Genomic DNA, 14,807 nt, shown 5'->3' on the forward strand with positions numbered 1-14,807 from the left:
GTCGTAGTCGCTGGAGTGGTGGGTGTGGTGGTCGGTGGAGAGGTGGGTGGGCTGGACGTTGGACAGTATTCCATGGCCAGGCAACAATTGACTCGTATCTCGTAGTCATAACACAGCTCGAATAGTCCGTTTCCAAACTGATCTTCATTGTTGCAACGGAGCCCAAAGGAGACATTACATTGGACTTTCTGGCCCAGCTCCTCCCAGCTGAGGTGAGGCTCGGTGGCCGACCTGCACTCAATGTCCTCGGGAGTTGCGCAGACACTGTTAAAAGTCTCGTGATCACCACCATCGGTGCCGATGCTAGGGTGGTCCTCATTGATCCAGTCTGACCAGAGGCAGCACGGCTCTGGGGACACAAAGCCCAGCATTAGTCACTCCTGTCTGGGGAGAGGCACCCCCGGGGAGCTCACTACAACTTGGAGGACCCGGTGACCTCCATGACACCCCAAGGCACGGCTTCCCTGCCTCTCCCCCTGCACCATCACACTGGGACGAGGTTGTAGAGTCAGGGTTTAGCGCCAAATACCACTTCCACCTTTGTTTATAAGGGATAAACAGGCCCAGGAGAAGAGCAACACGCCTGGTGTGACCAGCCCAGTCTAGAAGCTCTCTCTCAGCACTCTGTCCACAGCTATCTTCAAATCTCTGTGTCAAAAAATGATTAGCAAAAGAGCCACCCACCCAACAAGGAAGAGTGGCAGGGTTCATCTTGAGTGTGGTCACCCACTCAGCCCCAGACCTGCTCGCCAGTCCCGGGCTCAGCACACAGTAAGGTCACTCAGTACGCCTTTCACTGGCTGGCTGGCAGAGGCACCCATGCAGCCTCCGTGGTCCTGAAGGCAGCCTTCCAGGAGGGACTGGCGAGGTCTACTCTTCTTGCCCCACTTATCACTGGGAAGCAGAGGCTTGTTCCACGGTAGCTGTGATTCCACCCAGCACAAACGCAGAGGCGTTTCATTAAGGAAACCCTCTGGTTTCTCTCACCCTTAGAAACATTTTCCCCAAGTTCATTTTGCAGCCAATTTGCACAACAGAGGCTGCCTCTGCTGGCTCAGGTGTGTTGAGCTGTGTGAGCCCCAAGGAGGGACATGTGGCCTGGGGGCCGTACCTCCTCTGGTCGTGAGGGTGATGGTGGTGGTGAGAGGGGTGGTGGGGGTGGTGGGGACCGAGGTGGAGGTGGTCAGGGTGGACACGTGCAGTGTGGTGGACGGAGTTAGCGTGGTGGTTGAGCAGACATTGAAGTATCCCTGCACTGTCCCATTGGGACCACAGAATTCATAGAAGCAGAAGGGCCCATCCTCGGTAGAGTTGACGATCTTCCCTGGGGGGTGGGAAGGAGACAGATTGTTAAGGCCTCCAGGCTGTCCCACTGGGGGGACAAGCACCTTCGCAAGACCCTGTCCCTCCATTTCAAGGGGTCCCTCTGACACAGGATGGATCAGAGGGCACCAGCTCCCAGAGGGAACAGCGAGCGTGACATGAGCCCCACAGCAGGCTGAGGAAGCCGGGCACTAGGGGGCAGAGCCCAGCAGCAGGGCAGCCCATGTCTTCCGGGCTGGGACCCTCAAAAGCAGCCACCACCGAGCCACTTACCTACGTCCCACTGGCAGCTCACTTGGGAGGAGTTGGTGCACACACTACAAAACAAATGCACAGCTGCAGATCCTCCCCGGCCCCCACTCACAGACACCCCCTCCGGGAGGCCCAGCCCAAAGCTGTGGCACAGCCCAAGGGCCAACTTGAAAGGAGCTACCCCATGGGAGAGGGGACAGGGCACCTCCATGCATGTGTCCATGCATGTGCCCGTGTGCGTGGTATGTGCCCACGTGTGCACATGCATGCATCTATGCCTGAGTGCACCTCATGGGGTGGCGCGTGTGCATGCTATGTGTGACTTGCTCATGCGTGTGTGCATGTGCACCCATGCATGTGTGGCTATGTCTGCGTGTGTGCACACGTGTGCATGTGTGGCTGTGCCTCCGGCCCCTGAGTAGTGTGAGTGTAGGTACCAGGTCTGGCAGATCTCCTCGGTGGGAACCGATTTTCCTGGTAGATAGGGGATGTCCTCCACATAGCAGCCACATTGGTCACCAGTGACACACCTCTTCCTGGCCTCATCGTAGATGGGCCTGTCCTTAGGGCACCGGGGGTAGCAGCCTGGCAGGCACAGAGAATGCGGTCTGAACCACCATGGAGGAGCCCAGCCTCCTAGGCCTCCCATCGGCCCCTGCCCACAGGCCCTTCCTCCGGGGACACCCTCTGTCAGGGCCAGGAGCTGTGGCCTCGCCTCACACCCCAGGGTTCCCCAGCATAGCCCATGCCTGCCTTTCGGGGGCTGTGTCAGTGCTTCTTCTCCACCTCTCCAGGAAGGCAGGGCCTTCACTCAGGCTCCAAGCCACCGTCCACGAACAAACCCTGAGCTCCGGATCTCCAGGGGTACCCAAGGCCTGCCGGCTGTCACTCACCCTCCAAGTAGGACACAGAGATGTTGGAGTGGATGCCATTGATGGTCCTGCAGGTCTCGAAGCTGCGGTTCCCACACGGCTCGTAGTGCCACTCACACTCGTCAGGGGGGTTGTAGTAGTCACAGAAAATGGCTGGGGTGTGGCAGGGGCACAAGGGTTGGACTTGGGGCACAGGTGGGCCCAAGGTGAGGGGGACATGGGCAGGACGTGTCCGGCAGGGTCCTGTGGACCCAGTGCCAGGGTGGCCTGAGGAAGGATGCCCAGGAGGGTGGGAGGTGTGTGACACACACACCAATACCCAGATGGGGAGGAAGGGCAGACCCCCGCAGGGACTGCAGCCCAGGATGTGGGCACTCACGGCACAGATCCGGGGTCCTCCAGAACACACAGGCCTCTGCCTTGGTGCACTCCTGGGCATAGGAGGCCACGGCGGAGCAGAAGCACTCACAGTCCCCGCCGGAGTCGCAGGAGCAGGAGTCGTGCACACAGGCCTCGTAGAAGACCGTGGGGTCCACCTGGAGGAGGGGCAGGGCACGGTTACCCAGCACCCGCCCCCAGGGCCAGGCTGGCTGAGGGTGGGGGAGGGCTCCAGACTGGTAGTAGCGATGTCACCCAGCCCTGCAGCCCACAGGTCTCAGCTGTATGACGGCACTGCTAAAAATTGGCCCTGTCCTAAGGCCTCCAGCAGCAGCCCATCTGGGGCTAGAGGGTTAGGTCCTTTCTCCCTGGTGACTGTGGACCAGGGAGAGCAGAGGGAGGCCAGGAGTCACCAGGAGTCTCAGACAGAAGCTGGTCATGTGGTCAGGTCCAAAGAAACAGACAGAGACAAAGCTGAAGGACGAGCGCATCACAGCCGTGTGCAAGCACTGCCCGACCGGACCTACAGCCTCGCCGTCCTCTTGGCCCCGCCCACTGCCTCTGGGCTCTCACGCAGGGCCCCGCCCAGGCCCAAGGCCCCACCCCAGACACTGTGCGCCAATAACTGAGCTCTGCCTGAGGCGGTCCCGCCCCCAGCTTCCTCTAGCTCCTTGCCAGGGTCCCCGGTGGGTAGTCCCGCCCTCAGCCCCTTTGCACCTTGCTGTGGCACACAGCGAACACGCTGCTCTTGATGATGCTGCACTGCTTCTCGGCCCAGGAGCGGCGGTGCGGGTTCACGCTGCAGGGGTCCGGGGTGGCAGTCACGTCCGGGCAGGTGGAGGCCTCCTTCCAGCTGTTCCCAAAGTCCAGCTCGCCGCTCACCACCATGTGGTCCCGCGTGGTGAAGTCGTTGCTGGTGCGGTCGTCGAAGTTCCCGCACAGCCCACACACGGAGCCCTGGGGACACGAGCGTGCGCGGTTGAGGCCGGCCGGCCGGGTGACTGAGCCCGCACAGGTGGGGGGCCCAGGGGACGGCAGGGCCCACCTTGTAGGAGGGGGCCAGCTTGATGAAGACGGTGGTCTTCTTGTCCCAGATCACGATGACGCCCGTGCTGGCCTCCACCACCAGGTACTGGCCCACCTCCCGCGTGGTGTAGGCCGCGTGGTGGCCCTCCTCCAGCTGGATCACCTCGCGGTGCTTCTCCTCCAGCTTCAGCTCAGTCTTCTGCTGGCGGGGACTCCGGTCAGTGGCCGTGTCTGAGGGTCCCCACGGTCCTCCATCCTCCAGGGTGAGCCACACTCACCCCCAAGAAGATCTTGATGGCCTTGGAGCAGGTGACACCGGTGGTGCCGCAGGGGACGTTCTCGGTGACGATGCTGAAGGAGCCTGTGGAGTTCTGGCCACAGTAGTCCTGCGGGTGAGTAAGGCAGAGTCAGCTGGGTGCCAGGAAGTGGGCAGTCAGGGGGAACCACCCTGCCAGCCAGCAGGGCCAGGCAGCCTGCTGGGCAGACAGACGCAGCTCTGCCTCTGCCATCTGCAAGGCCCAGCCCTGACCTGACTCAGACTTCACTCGGCCTCAGCCGCTCCTCTGCAGGCTGTTGCTGGGGATAGCCCGTCCCCCAGGGGTGCGGGGCTGGGACTGGGGCACTCCACACACACCCAGGCCCACGCCCCAAAGTGCAGGCAGGAGGGCCCTCTGCTCACCTACCCACCTGCTGCTAGAAATCCAAATCCTCTAGACAGTGTGGGGTCCACCGTACCCCAGGACAGCAGAGTAGGGACCACAGTGGTGTCCACAGCTTACCTGAACAGCCACGTAGGAGCAGTGTCCGTCAAAGTCGTAGTGCCTCCCGTCAAAAGTGACGTAGTGGCCGCTGCCATAGATGGAGCAGGTGCCGTGGCATGCGAACTTTGTGCACTCCCAGCGTCCCCTCTGGCAGGTGCTGAGGACAGTGGGAGGAGCTGGAGTGGCATGGTAATGCCCTGGCAGCCCAGGCAGGACCTCAGCTGGTGCCCACACCACCCCCAAAGTGCTGCCTCAGACTTATGCATGCCCCCACGGCCCCAGGCCAGCAGCAGACATGGAGGCCAGCATCACTAAGTGGCACTGCCCATTGGTCCTCCTGGGGCCGGGACCAGCTGCTCACCAGGTGTTGTTGCAGTCCAACTTGATCTTGTGCCCAGGCAGGTACAGGGCCTTGTTGTGGACACACGGGCACTCCTCCTCTACCACGCAGCCGCCACGGCCATCGTCCAGCAGCCCGTGGGGGCACACGCAGCCACTGACACAGCCCGTGTGGTACTGGGGGCAGTTGGAATGAGGTTCTTGTGAGACCAGATCCCCCAGGAAGCCTGGAGCAGATGTGAGGTGGGGTGGACTCTGACAGGGACTGGGTCCTGGCCCCAGGGCTGCCCCTTAGGTCCACCACTGGGAGCTGCACGCCTGGGATCCCTAGGAGACCGCCATCCCTTCCCAAGGATGGAAGAGTCAGAAAGGGGAGCCTGTGTCCAGACCCCAGTGGGAGGGCAGGTGGGGGTGTGTGCCCTCCTCCCCTAAACCAGCCCACCAGCACTCACGTAGCCAGCCACCAGCGTCTGGCAGCTGATGGGACGGGGCTTCCGGGTGGCCAGGGACGTGAGATTGTTGCAGTCCACCAGAATCTTTGGAGCCTTGCAGCCTGCAGGATGGAGAGGCTGCCTTAGCCCAGGCTGAGGGTGGGGGCTCAGGGGCAGGGGAGGCAGCCACGCACGGGCAGCACCCACTTACTCTGACCAATCAGCTGGATCAGCCTGCAGTTCAGCCTCCCTTCCTGGCAAGTGCTACGAGGAAAAGTAGGGGTGAATGGAGCCCAGGCGCCATCCCCATGCAAGGTGGTCAGGAGAAGCCACCACTGCACAGGGACGGATGCCAGCTTGGCCCCTCAGCACTCCACCCCAGGCACCTGTGCCCTGCTGGGGCATCTTGGCTCTGGGGTTGAGCTCTCATGCCTTATCTTGGGGCAGAGATCCAGAAGCAGCCCACCCACACCAGGCCCGGCCTGTCGGCCGCGGGACACCCACCAGCGCTCATTCTGCCTCAGGATCACCTCTCCCGCCTCCAAGTAGAGCCCGTGGTGGTAGCAGGAGCATTTGGCCCGGGGCACACAGCGGCCTTTCTGGTCCAGGAAGGTGTGGTCTGGGCAGCCACAGCCGTCCACGGGCGCAAAGCCCTTCAGGCAGTGGGTGTTGCCCTCAGAGAGCGAGCGGCAGGTCTGCTGGCAGGTGGTCAGGTTGTACAGGAAGATCTGCGAGCTGGGGCAGGCATCCACATCCTTGTCTGCAGAGGGACCGCAGGGCCGGTGAGGAGTGGAAGACCAGCTCCAGCTCCTGCTCTGGCACCGTCCGTGAGCCTCCACTCTGACAGGCACCCACCCAGCTAAGGGGTCAAGGAGCCGCCCTGGGACCTCGACCAGGAACAGCTGCCGGTGCTGTTTCCTGTGCTCCAGGCAGAGGAAGCAGGGAGCCAGCTGCCCCCAGAAGCCCAGGGACACTCACTGCAGACGCGCTCCCTCCAGCCCCACAGCATGACACCCTTGGCAGCGCAGGCTCGTGCATAGGAAGACAGGGCCGCGCACAGGCAGTCCTCATTGTTCTGACAGTTGCACGTGTCGTACTTGCACCTCTGCACAGAAACGTGGAGACAGTGAGGCAGGAGGTGGCCATGCCCTGGTACCCTTGCACGCGCACACCGTGCTGGTCCTCAGGCCACCATGGCGTCGGGGTGAAGGCGGGCACGGAGAAGGCAGACCCACCTTGTAATACTCGGTGGGGTCCACGGCCAGGTGGCACCTGCTGAAGGGCGTCTCCTTCTTCTTCAGGAGGGAGCACCAGTGCTCGGCGTAGTTGGCTGGGGGTCAGGGGTCAGAACCTCAGCCGGGGCTGCCCCTCCACATGTCCCCACCTGCAGTAGACAAGGTCCCCCGGGACCCCACCCGCCGGAAGCCACACCGGCTAGGGTCTGTGGTGCGGGCCTCACCGCTCTCGATGTTGAGGGAGCAGGGGTCGTCCAGCCAGTCCAGTTTGTCATGGCAGCTCGACTGCGCCTTCCAGGAGTTGGCAAAGCTGGCACCCGTGGCCTCCACCAACCCACAAGACGTCTTGAAGTCGTCACTCTCCAGGCCGTTGAAGTTCCCGCAGAGGCCTGCAGGCAGCATGGGGTTGGGAGGGGCTGGGCTGGGGGCCGTCGGGGGTGTGGGGGCATTTGCTGGGAGGCCACTCACCCTGCACCTGCCCCTGGGCTGACGGGTCCAGCGTCACGAAGAGCTGCATGACGGGCACCAGCTGGACCTGCAGCCGCAGCCCGAGGACCGTGTTCACCATGATGTGGTAGGAGGACGGCCGGAAGATGGAGAAGCTGGCTGCAGGGCAGCATGTGGTGAGGTGGGAGGCAGCGGAGGTCCCCACCCCACCACCACAGAGGCACTGCCCCCACCTGGGACAGGCGTCCCAGGCACTCACCCGCCACGTGGGGCAGGGTCACCTGCAGCTCGTTGAGCAGCACGCTGCCATCCGACTTGAAGGCCACCACCTGCAAGAGGGGCAGGGTCAGGCGCTGGCAGCGCCTAGGGCGGCTGGTCGGGGAGGGGGGCACCCACGTTCTTCCTGCGGTCTGTCAGTAGCACTACAGTCTTCAGGCAGGTCTGCTTGTCCGTGGCACCGCAGGGGACCAGCTCACCCAGCAGGGCGTAGGAGTCGTTGTGGTCACCCTGTGGGGAGGGAGGAGATGCTGCAGTAGGACCCCAGCAGCAATGCAGGAGGGAACACCCTCGACCCACAGGCACCCAAGCACCCTCTTCAGGGCCGATCCATCCGTCACCCGGGGCAGTGCACCCAGAGCCCTGCCTGCCTGACCGCCACCTTGGCAAGGACGTAGTAGCAGTCCCCATGGAAGGTAAACTTCTTCCCATCAAAGGTGGTGATGTGGGAGCCACCCTCCAGGGCACAGGTCCCAGGGCACAGCAGGTCCTCGCACACCCAGCGGCCGGCGTTGCAGACACTGACAGGCAGTGGAACACAGGTTCAGGGCTCTGCGGCACCCCGCCTGCCCAGCCCGAGCCCTGGGCAGTGGCACTCACCACTGCTCACAGTCATTGGTGACCTCCTGGCCCGGGGCGTACAGGTGGCCGTGGAGCTTGCAGTGGCACTGGCTGACAGGGACACAGCCACTGCCCGTGATGTCATCGTACACAGTGCCTGGCGGGGCCGAGGACCCAGCATCACCCTGGCAGCCTCAGAGAGCCCCAGGCTCCCAGGGCAGGGTAACCAGCTGGGTACCTCCAGTCCTGGGGGCGGACCCTTGCCCCCAATCCCTGGGTTGGGTGCCCAACACGCACCTTCAGGGCAGAAGCAGCCATCCATAGGATGCTCCTCACACAGGCTGCTGACCTCCAGGTGGGAGCAGGTGTCCATGCAGGGCGAGCCACTCTCCAGGTACACCATGTTGCCAGGGCAGCTCTTGGCTGGAAGGAAAGGTGGCCATGAGCGGGTCCAGCAGGCAGACAAGGGTTCCCCAGCTCGCCGGGGTTCCCCAGGCCCCAGGGTGGCCCTGGCACTTACCACAGAACGAGGCTGTCCTCCAGTTTCCGGGCCGGCCGCCCGCGTGGGAGCACTGGCGGGAGAACTCGGCCACGGTGCTGCAGATGCAGCTGTCAGCCTGTGGGCACTGGCAGCGGTCGTGCACGCAGGATTCCACATACAGCTCCAGCGGCACGCGGGTCTGGCAGTCCTCGAAGGCCTCGGCCGTCAGCAGCCTCTCACACTCAGTACGCTGGACAGGGATGTGAGTGGGTGGCTGCTCATGCCCCTGCTCCCCCCCATGGGCACAGGGATTCCCCACCAAGGCCGGCAGATGCAGGGACCCCGAGAGCCTGGAGATGGTCCCGACCGCGACTCACGTGCTGGGAGCAGGACTTGGGCACATTCTCCTCCTCGGGGTCCTCACACTCCACCTCGGGCTTGTTGATCTTCTGCATGTTCCCAAACTCGATGGCGCTGAAGCGTATGCCTGGCCACAGAGGTCAGTGGTCAGCAGCCTCCGCAGTCCTCCCCAGCCGCAGCCCCCGGCCCTGACCAGGCCTGAACCCACCTTCCGACAGGAATTCCGAGTAGGTCTGCTCCCCGTTGTAGTCGCCGCACAGCCCGCAGGTGTGGTTGTGGAACCTGCTGTCCAGCTCCAGCTGCAGGAACAGGGAGGGGCGGATGACCACCAGGAGCCCCAGGGCCAGGGCAGCTCCTAAGTGGGGTGGGTGGTTAGGACAGCAGGGTGGGCCACCAGGGAGAAACAGAGGCGACAGCCAGCCCATGTCCCTACAGCCCGAGGGTCCCTCCCCGGGCAGGGCTTGCTGGCCTGCAGCTGCCTTTGTCTCCCTGAAGGCCCTCACAGCCCCGCCCCCTGTGCCCACCATGAGCGCATCCTCGCGGTTCCACATGAGCGAGAGGCCGGCTCGGGAGTAGATTTTGGTGTAGGCGTCATTCTTCACGATGAGCAGGCCTGAGCTGTAGTGTGGGGTGCTGACCCTGGGGGTGGAGCGCCCATGGTCACCACCAGCCAGGATGTCCTCTGGGCTGCTGCCCAGGGTGCGGAGGCCATGCTCCCTAGGGTGGGGACGACCCCAGGAGCCACAGACAGACCGGCTGGGCTGGAGACAGGAGTGTGGCTGGGACACTGTCCAGGCCTGGCCGCTTCCCTTGGGACCTGGCCACAGAGCCTGGGCTGCAAGGCGTCCCCACTCGGCCATCCTGAAGCTCCAGGGGCCTCCAGGCCCCTCCCCCAGGGCTCAGGTGCCCCTCACCCCGCCTCTGTGCCCTTCCCCCCACATACCCAGAGACCTGGGTCTGGTGGGAAACAGAAACCCCTGAACAGGAAAAGGGCAAATCCAGCGGGTGAGGAACCCGCTGGACAGGAATACATTCAAGAGGGCCGCATTGTTCTGGAGACAATGTAGGGATAATAGCTGGCCCGCTCCTGTAACTCAAGCCTGGGGAACTGCTCCACAGCCACTGGGCACCCCATCCAAGACCCCTGGCAGGCCCTGAGGGGCCGGGCCACAAGGAAGCTCTTGCTCGTGCAAGGAGAGCTCTGATGGGACTCATCTATGTTTGCTGAATGAATCCTTGACCTCCACTCAAACTCCAAGTCTCTCCTTCCTAGCCATGTGCCACAGCAGAAGGCGATTTCTGTGGCTGCTGGGTGCTTGGATGCTGCCCTGGCCCCCGTCCGCTCTGAAGACCAGCAGCGACCCCTGTTGCTGGGACGCAGGAGAGGACGCGCCTGCCCTACTCACATGGCCCCGTTCACCACGGCCAGCTGTTGGGTGAGGTAGATGGTGTCGTCCTTGATGGTCAGCAGCACGGACTCCACCTGGGGGTGGCCGCCATCCTTGCCCCGGCTCCGCTTCAGGTGCACAGCAAACTCCTTGTAGGAGTCGCGGCAGTCAGAGGCAAAGTTGTAGTCACAGAGGCCGGGGAAGTGGAAGATGTCACCGTCAAAGGTCTTGTAGTGGAAGTCGCCCCAGGTGCTGCAGACGTTGTGGCTGTGGCTTCGGGACCGGCCCACTGGGGGAGAGGCAGGGTGAGCGCCAGGCCCCATGCAGGCCCAGAAGCCCCTGAGAGGTGCCCTCCGCAGCCCCAGAACCCAAGCCCAGCCACCTGGCTTGGTGTGCAGCGGCCTCCAGCACCCTCGGCACAGGGCTGGGCTGGGCCCTCAGAGGGTCTAGACCCCCAGACACGGGCCCTGTGGCTTTGGGCCACCCTGGCGGGACAGGCCAGCTGGTGTCCTGTGGCCAAAACCGCCCCCCCCCCAGGTGGACACAGCCCACACCCAGAGTGGGCCCCCGAATCTCCTCACCCTCCACGGTCCCTGGGACCCTACACACTCCTCTGGGCACCCCATGCACCCCCACGCCCCTGGGAACAGCCCCCTCAGCTGCTCAGCTGCCCACCCTGACCAGGCCACTCTCAGGGGTGGCTGGGGACAGAGATCCCTGTGCTGTGGAGCCATCTGAGCCTCGGTGTACTTGGAACCCCGAAGGCCAGGCACGGGGCAGCCCTGCACCCAGGGTCATACAGCCTCCTCCAGAGACGCGTGCCTTCCCTGCCCGCCCGCTCCCCCTCTCACCTCTCTGCACCTCCAAGCCCCCGGCCGAGGCCAGGGTCAGGCAGGCAGCCACCAGGTGGGCCAGTGGCAGCCCCATGGTGGCTCAGAAGGGCGAGTCGGAGAGCGCCTGGGCCAGGGGTCAGGGACTTTTATGCCCGGTGGGTGGCGGGCGGGTGGAGGGCAGGGAGGGGGAGGTGGGTGGGGCGTCCACCGGATTATCATGCAAACAGCTGCAGGAGAGCGTGGCCACCACAGGGCAATATTGATTCACCTTATCTGAGTTTATCTCTTTATGGCTCCCTGGGTAAACCCAGCTTCCTCAGGATGCGGCCTCCCCACGCCTGATGCCAGCACACGCCCAAGTGGACCTCACGGGACCAGGCCCTGGTGGGCGGGATGGGGTCCCTGCTACAGTCTGGTCCTGGCAGTCTCCGCGTCCCCTCCCGGCTCCCACAGCCCCAGTCCAGTGCCCCAAGAGAGCTCAAGCCCAATAGGCTTCTGGGGCAGGGGGTCCCTGCCCAGCCTCGCCCGACCTCTCCCATCCCAGACTGCTGCTCCTGGGCACTGTGGGTCGAGCCTGCCCCGTCACAGTGAGGGAACAGCCCCGAGGCAGGGTGCTGGTGGCCAGGTGGCTGAGGACTGGGGTCCTGGAGCTCACCGAGCACTTCAGACTCCCCACCGCCCACTCCCTAATCCCAGCCTTTTCCCAGGCCAAGCCGGTCTCTGAAATTACATGTAATTAGAACTTGGGGAGCACGGAGCACCGCCCAGCCCTGGATGCTTACGGGAACCAGGTCCCCTGCACGCAGCAGGATGAGGGAAGAGGGCCGGGCCACCAGGCCGGGAGGGGTCCCTGGGGAGGGGTTTCTGGTGAACCTCAAAGCCAGCTGCCGCTGCGTCACAGTCTGAAAGGCCTTGAGGAATCACGGCGCAGAGCCCCCAAATCTAGGCCAATTGGGAGTTCCCATTCCCAAGGCCCACCCAGGGTGGAGGGACACAGACAGGCGCCCACCCGCAGCCAGGCGTAAACTGAGGTCTGGGGCCCCTCCCTGCTCTACGTTTTCCTCCTCCTGAAAACAGATGAGTCCTGAATTCAGTTTCTGATTCAGATGCGGTGTAGTAAAAACAGACTGGGGTCCTGAGGGCCGTAAGGGTTCACCTGACGGCATGGAGTTTCCCCACATGCCCTGCTGGCCTGGCACGCTCCTCATAGGGGCATCACCAGGACACGGGGTACCCTGGGACCCCTGCCACAGGGCCAGTCAGGGCCAGGGAGGGGCAGCAGGGCCAGGTGACCAACAGCCGGGCACGCGGGGAAGCAGGACTATGCTGGCTGAGCCAGGGAAGCGGGGATTAGGGAACTGGAGCCCGCTGGGCCGAGGGCACCATTGTGCCCGTTCCAGGTGGGCCTCCGTGCTGGCACTGAGCCCTGGGAATCCCCGGCCCCCAGAGGGGGCAATTTTCCATGCCAGGCTCCTTTTCCTCACCCTAGAGAGGTGCAAGACGCCCCACGACCACCTATGCTGAGCTGAGGAGGGGGCTCCTTCCCAGGCAGGGAAAGGGAGGTCCTGCTGGGCCTGGGAAGAGGGGTGCATTCTGGATCCAGGTCCTCCTGCATCAGCGATGGGTGGCCCTTCCTGAATGGAGAAGGCCAACCCTGTATCCTCGCAGTGGTGGTGACCACAGCAGGGAAGGGGGCGAGCCCACCAGCCCTCTCTGCCCCTCCGGGGGTCTGCGGGCGCCTGCAGCTGTGATGCAGCACCCCAGCTTGCAGCAGGCAGTGGGGAGCGAACCCCAACCCTCAGAGTGCGGCGCAGAGGCAGCAAGACTCAGTCAGGCCTGGGTGGATCCACAGCTTCTCGGCCTCCAGCTGCAGAAAATGGGGACGGGCTCAGCGTGGGGACCAGCACTTGGCTGCAGGATGAAGACGAGAGGAAGGTGTGGCAGTGGGTCTGCAGAGACCCGGGACCCCCAGAGTTCATGGCCAGATGGGCATGAGGATGCGGCCTTTCCTCCTGGCCACCCTCACGGTGCCCACTTCCCTCTCCAGCCTGGGGGACCCCTAGCACCCTGCGGCTTTCCCACCAGGACCCAGGGGGAGCGGGAGGCGCTTGGGCACCTTGAGAAGTGCTGGGTGGTGCCACACTCCGGACAAGGATGTGGGGGCCAGGGTGGAGATGCCACCCCGCCCAGCACAGGTGGATGCTTCTGGGCCAGGGGCTGACTGCTGGGCCCTGTGCCGGGCCGGACCCCACGCCCGGCAGTGTTTGCCTGGACAAGACACACTCCCTGGAACTGCTCCGACTTTACGGCTGTGACCGCAGGGAGGAGGCTGCACAGACGTCACAGCCAAGGTGATGGCCCCACTCTCTGCCCACAGACTGACTCACCAGGAAGCGGGGTGGGGGGTGCTGGCGAGGGAAGGAGGGAAAGGTCCCCGCCCTGCCGGGGAAGGTGCCCGGCCCCCATTCTCGGTCGCCCCGGTGACGGTTAAGTCTGGACCCACTCAGCTGGGCACAGTGCCCAGCTTCTGACTGGACACTAGTCCCATGCTGCTGCCGAGAAGCTGCTTCTCAGGTGTGAGCAGAGGGATTGAACTGTGTGGTGGGCCTCGCCCAATCAGGTGAAAGCCTGAAGAGAAAAGACTGAGGTCCCCGGGAAAGAGGGGAGTTTGCCTCCAGGTGCCTCTGGACTTGACCCGGCCTCAGACACAGCCCCCCTCATTCCATGAGCCACTTCCTGGCACACGTACACTCCTGCACTATTGCCTCGGTTTCCCCAGAGCACTCTGACCTTGTGTGGCCCCCTCTCCTCAGGGATGGGGCCCATCACAAAGCCCCATTCAGTGGGGAGTATCTTTCCTGCCCATGCTGAGCCCCGGAGAGCCCCACACTGTGACCATGTAGCCCCTTCCCGAATTGCACCAGCTCTACGTGCAGTCTCAGGCCCCATGATGCAAGCCAGGGCTCTGCCTGATTATTCATCTGTGTTACAGAAAGGGAAACTAAGTCACCGAATGCTCAAGTCTCACTCGCTGGGCCAGACTCCCACTGGGGCAGGAGGTGAGGAGGGTGCAGGACGCATGTCGTCTCCACTGCCCCAGCCCCACCTCCCAGACGAGGCCCCTGCTGGCCGGACCTAACTGAGGGGCTGATGGAGGCACACCCAGCCCTCTGGGACCCCCGAGGAGACCCAACACCGGCGCCATGAGGCACAGCAGCAAGACTCTGACCTGGCCCCGCAGGGGCACCTGCCAGCCCGCCCTCTGCCCAGATGCCCCCTGAGATATCACAAGCAAGTCACGGCACCTTCGAAGGCCTGGGGTGTGCAGGGCCAGCTCACATCACTTCTCTGAGCTGCGCAGATGGAAAGGCAGGGTGGTGGCCCCAGAGCAGTTGTGAAGGTGAGCAAGTGAACGCAGATGGGGGTTGCTCTTGGGTGGGAGGCTTAGAGAGGCCAAGCCAGGAGGCTGGGCTCCCGGGATGGCCAGATGTCACTGAGCAGATGGGCCCAGAGGGGCCTCTCGGGGGATGTCTTGCACCCAGCAGCACCAGGAAGGTAGCCGCACCTCAGAAATTCAGTCTGTGCAGCAGTTACCCTCTTCCCCTCGAACATGTCTCAGGTGTCACATTCCATACTGACCACTGCACTTACCACTCTGGCCACCCTCATGGCAGATGCAGTCAATACTTTGCTTTTGAAAGATGAGTGGGTGGATGGGTGGATGCAGGGATGGATGTGTGGATGTGTGGATGGATGTGTGGATGGATGGGTGGGTGGAAGTGTGCATGCAGGAATGGATGTGTGGATGCAGGAATGGATGTGTGGATGGATGTGTGGATGCAGG

At 63.5% G+C, this 14,807-nt stretch overlaps 1 protein-coding gene across 1 annotated transcript in view; it reads right to left on the reverse strand.

Moving 5' to 3' along the window:
* Positions 1-11,057, reverse strand: part of Muc2 (mucin 2, oligomeric mucus/gel-forming) — a 26,872-nt gene extending 15,815 nt beyond the window's left edge. The window contains exons 1-28 of the mRNA XM_013502905.1: positions 10,982-11,057; positions 10,149-10,419; positions 9,267-9,381; positions 8,951-9,041; positions 8,760-8,869; positions 8,422-8,632; positions 8,199-8,324; positions 7,941-8,058; positions 7,723-7,861; positions 7,461-7,571; positions 7,324-7,393; positions 7,086-7,223; positions 6,842-7,006; positions 6,618-6,712; positions 6,361-6,487; positions 5,887-6,142; positions 5,594-5,646; positions 5,404-5,504; positions 4,974-5,128; positions 4,631-4,769; positions 4,130-4,237; positions 3,871-4,050; positions 3,543-3,782; positions 2,827-2,983; positions 2,013-2,160; positions 1,597-1,640; positions 1,112-1,324; positions 174-349 (exon numbers count right to left, since the gene is read on the reverse strand). Of these exons, the coding sequence (XP_013358359.1) occupies positions 174-349; positions 1,112-1,324; positions 1,597-1,640; positions 2,013-2,160; positions 2,827-2,983; positions 3,543-3,782; positions 3,871-4,050; positions 4,130-4,237; positions 4,631-4,769; positions 4,974-5,128; positions 5,404-5,504; positions 5,594-5,646; positions 5,887-6,142; positions 6,361-6,487; positions 6,618-6,712; positions 6,842-7,006; positions 7,086-7,223; positions 7,324-7,393; positions 7,461-7,571; positions 7,723-7,861; positions 7,941-8,058; positions 8,199-8,324; positions 8,422-8,632; positions 8,760-8,869; positions 8,951-9,041; positions 9,267-9,381; positions 10,149-10,419; positions 10,982-11,057 (3,933 nt within the window). The remainder of the gene's footprint in view (positions 1-173; positions 350-1,111; positions 1,325-1,596; positions 1,641-2,012; positions 2,161-2,826; positions 2,984-3,542; positions 3,783-3,870; positions 4,051-4,129; positions 4,238-4,630; positions 4,770-4,973; positions 5,129-5,403; positions 5,505-5,593; positions 5,647-5,886; positions 6,143-6,360; positions 6,488-6,617; positions 6,713-6,841; positions 7,007-7,085; positions 7,224-7,323; positions 7,394-7,460; positions 7,572-7,722; positions 7,862-7,940; positions 8,059-8,198; positions 8,325-8,421; positions 8,633-8,759; positions 8,870-8,950; positions 9,042-9,266; positions 9,382-10,148; positions 10,420-10,981) is intronic.
* Positions 11,058-14,807: the final 3,750 nt, after the last annotated feature.

Source organism: Chinchilla lanigera, unplaced genomic scaffold, assembly GCF_000276665.1.
Source record: "Chinchilla lanigera isolate Chin_1 unplaced genomic scaffold, ChiLan1.0 scaffold00075, whole genome shotgun sequence".
Taxonomy (NCBI): Eukaryota; Metazoa; Chordata; class Mammalia; order Rodentia; family Chinchillidae; genus Chinchilla; species Chinchilla lanigera.